This window comes from Triticum dicoccoides, chromosome 4A, assembly GCF_002162155.2.
Source record: "Triticum dicoccoides isolate Atlit2015 ecotype Zavitan chromosome 4A, WEW_v2.0, whole genome shotgun sequence".
In the NCBI taxonomy this organism is placed as follows: domain Eukaryota; kingdom Viridiplantae; phylum Streptophyta; class Magnoliopsida; order Poales; family Poaceae; genus Triticum; species Triticum dicoccoides.
The window spans coordinates 639,158,868-639,160,859 of record NC_041386.1 but is presented as its reverse complement, the minus strand read 5'-3'; the positions used below and the strand labels follow the sequence as shown (position 1 = coordinate 639,160,859).

Genomic DNA, 1,992 nt, shown 5'->3' with positions numbered 1-1,992 from the left:
TCTTCCCCAGTGGTTGTTTCAAAATAAAGAAAGAAAACAAGTTTGTAGACTTATGCAAATTCAAGGATCCATGTTATGTGAAAAATAATCACTTCCGCTTGACTCCAATAAATTCAGTAACTTTGATATTTTTTCACAAGTCATATATTAACAAGCAAACTGATTCACAAAAATGATTAACAAGCAAACTTTTGTGCAAATTCAATCCTTTAGGATTCCGGTGAGCACAACATTGTTATCTTATTGTTTTTTCCTATTTTAGAGTATTTGTTGTCGCGCAAATAAAATGAGCCATTAGAATTCTCATGGTTTTTCTATATGTATTAGTTGTTTAGCTTTCTTACTAACTTTTGGTTGTCTCTCCCCACGTAAAGATTGTTTAACTTGCAGGATTATCTTCCTTCAACTTGTTCCCCCAAGAATTCCTTTCCACCAAGAAAAAAATTTGATTCAGTCAAACAAATGTTTTTTTGTTTTTCCTTTCCTACAATCAAACAAGCATTGGTGCAAATTTATTCTTGTTGAATTTAGTGGTGGTCATGTCCTTCTGCGGAAATATTAAAATGTGGACGATGTTGGCCTAGTAAGTGAATTATTTTGTAACAATATTATGTACTCTCTCCTTCCTTCAAAGAGTGTACTTTCAACTTTGTTGGAAGGTCAAATTATTTTAAAGTTTGACCGAGTTTGTGTAAAAATATATCAACGTTTGTGAAACCAAATTGGAGTAGATGAAAATATATTTTATCATGAATCTAATGCTATTAATTTGATGGCATAAATGTTGCTATACTCTTGTATAAATACAGCCAAACATAAAAAAGTTTGACTTTTTAGCAAAGTTAAAAATACACTCTTTTAAGGACGGAGGGAATACACAAAAGCTTTGTTATTCGAAACACGTCAAGAAAGACAGAGTAGTATGTAAAACAAGTTTAATTTATTGATAAGAGACATTTTTGCAGAATAAAACAAGTACTACGTACAATTATGACAACCTATATATAGCTAAGACGGAGTAGTATGTAACACTTGTGGGTGCGTACATATAATATAAAAGCACATCAGGAATGGTATATCGCTAGTGCGAATTATGCATCTCATGGAAGAATAGCGGGTTTCGGCGGCACCGGCGAGGCGCCCCCGTCGGCGAGCTTGATGAGCTGGCGGGTAACGTTCATCATCCTGTCGAAGTCGAGGTTCTTGCGGAGCAGCTCGGTCTTGACCGGGCTGGGCGGCGTGTCCCGGCAGGTCTCGTCGCAGGACCAGGTGTCCTGCTCGGAGAGGTCGATGTACTGGCGGACCTGGTCGAACTGGGCGTCGTTGACGCCGCCCAGGGCGTCGTCCAGGTGCGACAGCGCGTCCTCGATGTCCTCGGCGCACTCGTCCAGGCACTGCCACGTCGGGTTGTCCTTGACCAGATCCAGCTCGCGGCGCGCGTAGGCCCCCACCAAGCCGCCGAGCTTGGCGGTGACCTTCATGGCGATCTCCGCCAGCCCGCGCGCGTCCGCCGTCTTGGTGTCCGGCTCGGGCCCGAGGAAGGAGTTGCAGGTGATCGGGCCGTCCGTCTTGGCGCAGGACGCCTTGACGTCCACGACGGGGCCTTTGGCGCGGGCGCCGAGGAGGGACGCCGAGGCGGAGGCGAGGAAGAGGAGGACGAGGAGGGAGGAGACGTGGCAGCCGCCCGTGCTGCTGCGGCGCGTGGCCATGGTCGACGTATGAGCACGATCCACTCCGGCCGGCCGGGAGGCGGTCTCTATCGATCGATCGATCACGAGAATGCGAGTGGGGCGTGGGTGAGTATATACGCGCGCGCGCGAGCGACCAGAGGCTGGCTGGCTGACTGCATGCGTGCATGGATGCGCGCGGCCGTTCAGCGAGTGTGGTCGGGAGTGTGTCGTGGGTCACTGCTCTATGCATGCCGCTCGTTTGAAAGCGGCTATTTCTGGCGTGCACCCGAACACCACCATGTTTGCACACCACCCAAGATGC

The 1,992-nt window shown here is 47.5% G+C and overlaps 1 protein-coding gene across 1 annotated transcript; it reads right to left on the bottom strand.

The window, feature by feature from the left end:
* Positions 1–921: 921 nt before the first annotated feature.
* LOC119289503 lies at positions 922–1,709 on the bottom strand. The gene has a single exon (XM_037568810.1). The coding sequence runs from the start codon at positions 1,707–1,709 to the stop codon at positions 1,101–1,103; it is 609 nt and encodes a 202-aa protein (XP_037424707.1). The 3' UTR covers positions 922–1,100.
* Between the last annotated feature and the right edge of the window lie 283 nt (positions 1,710–1,992).

Excerpts from the sequence above, each read along its gene's own strand:
- LOC119289503 (XM_037568810.1), bottom strand. The coding sequence starts at position 1,709 with ATGGCCACGCGCCGCAGCAGCACGGGCGGCTGCCACGTCTCCTCCCTC.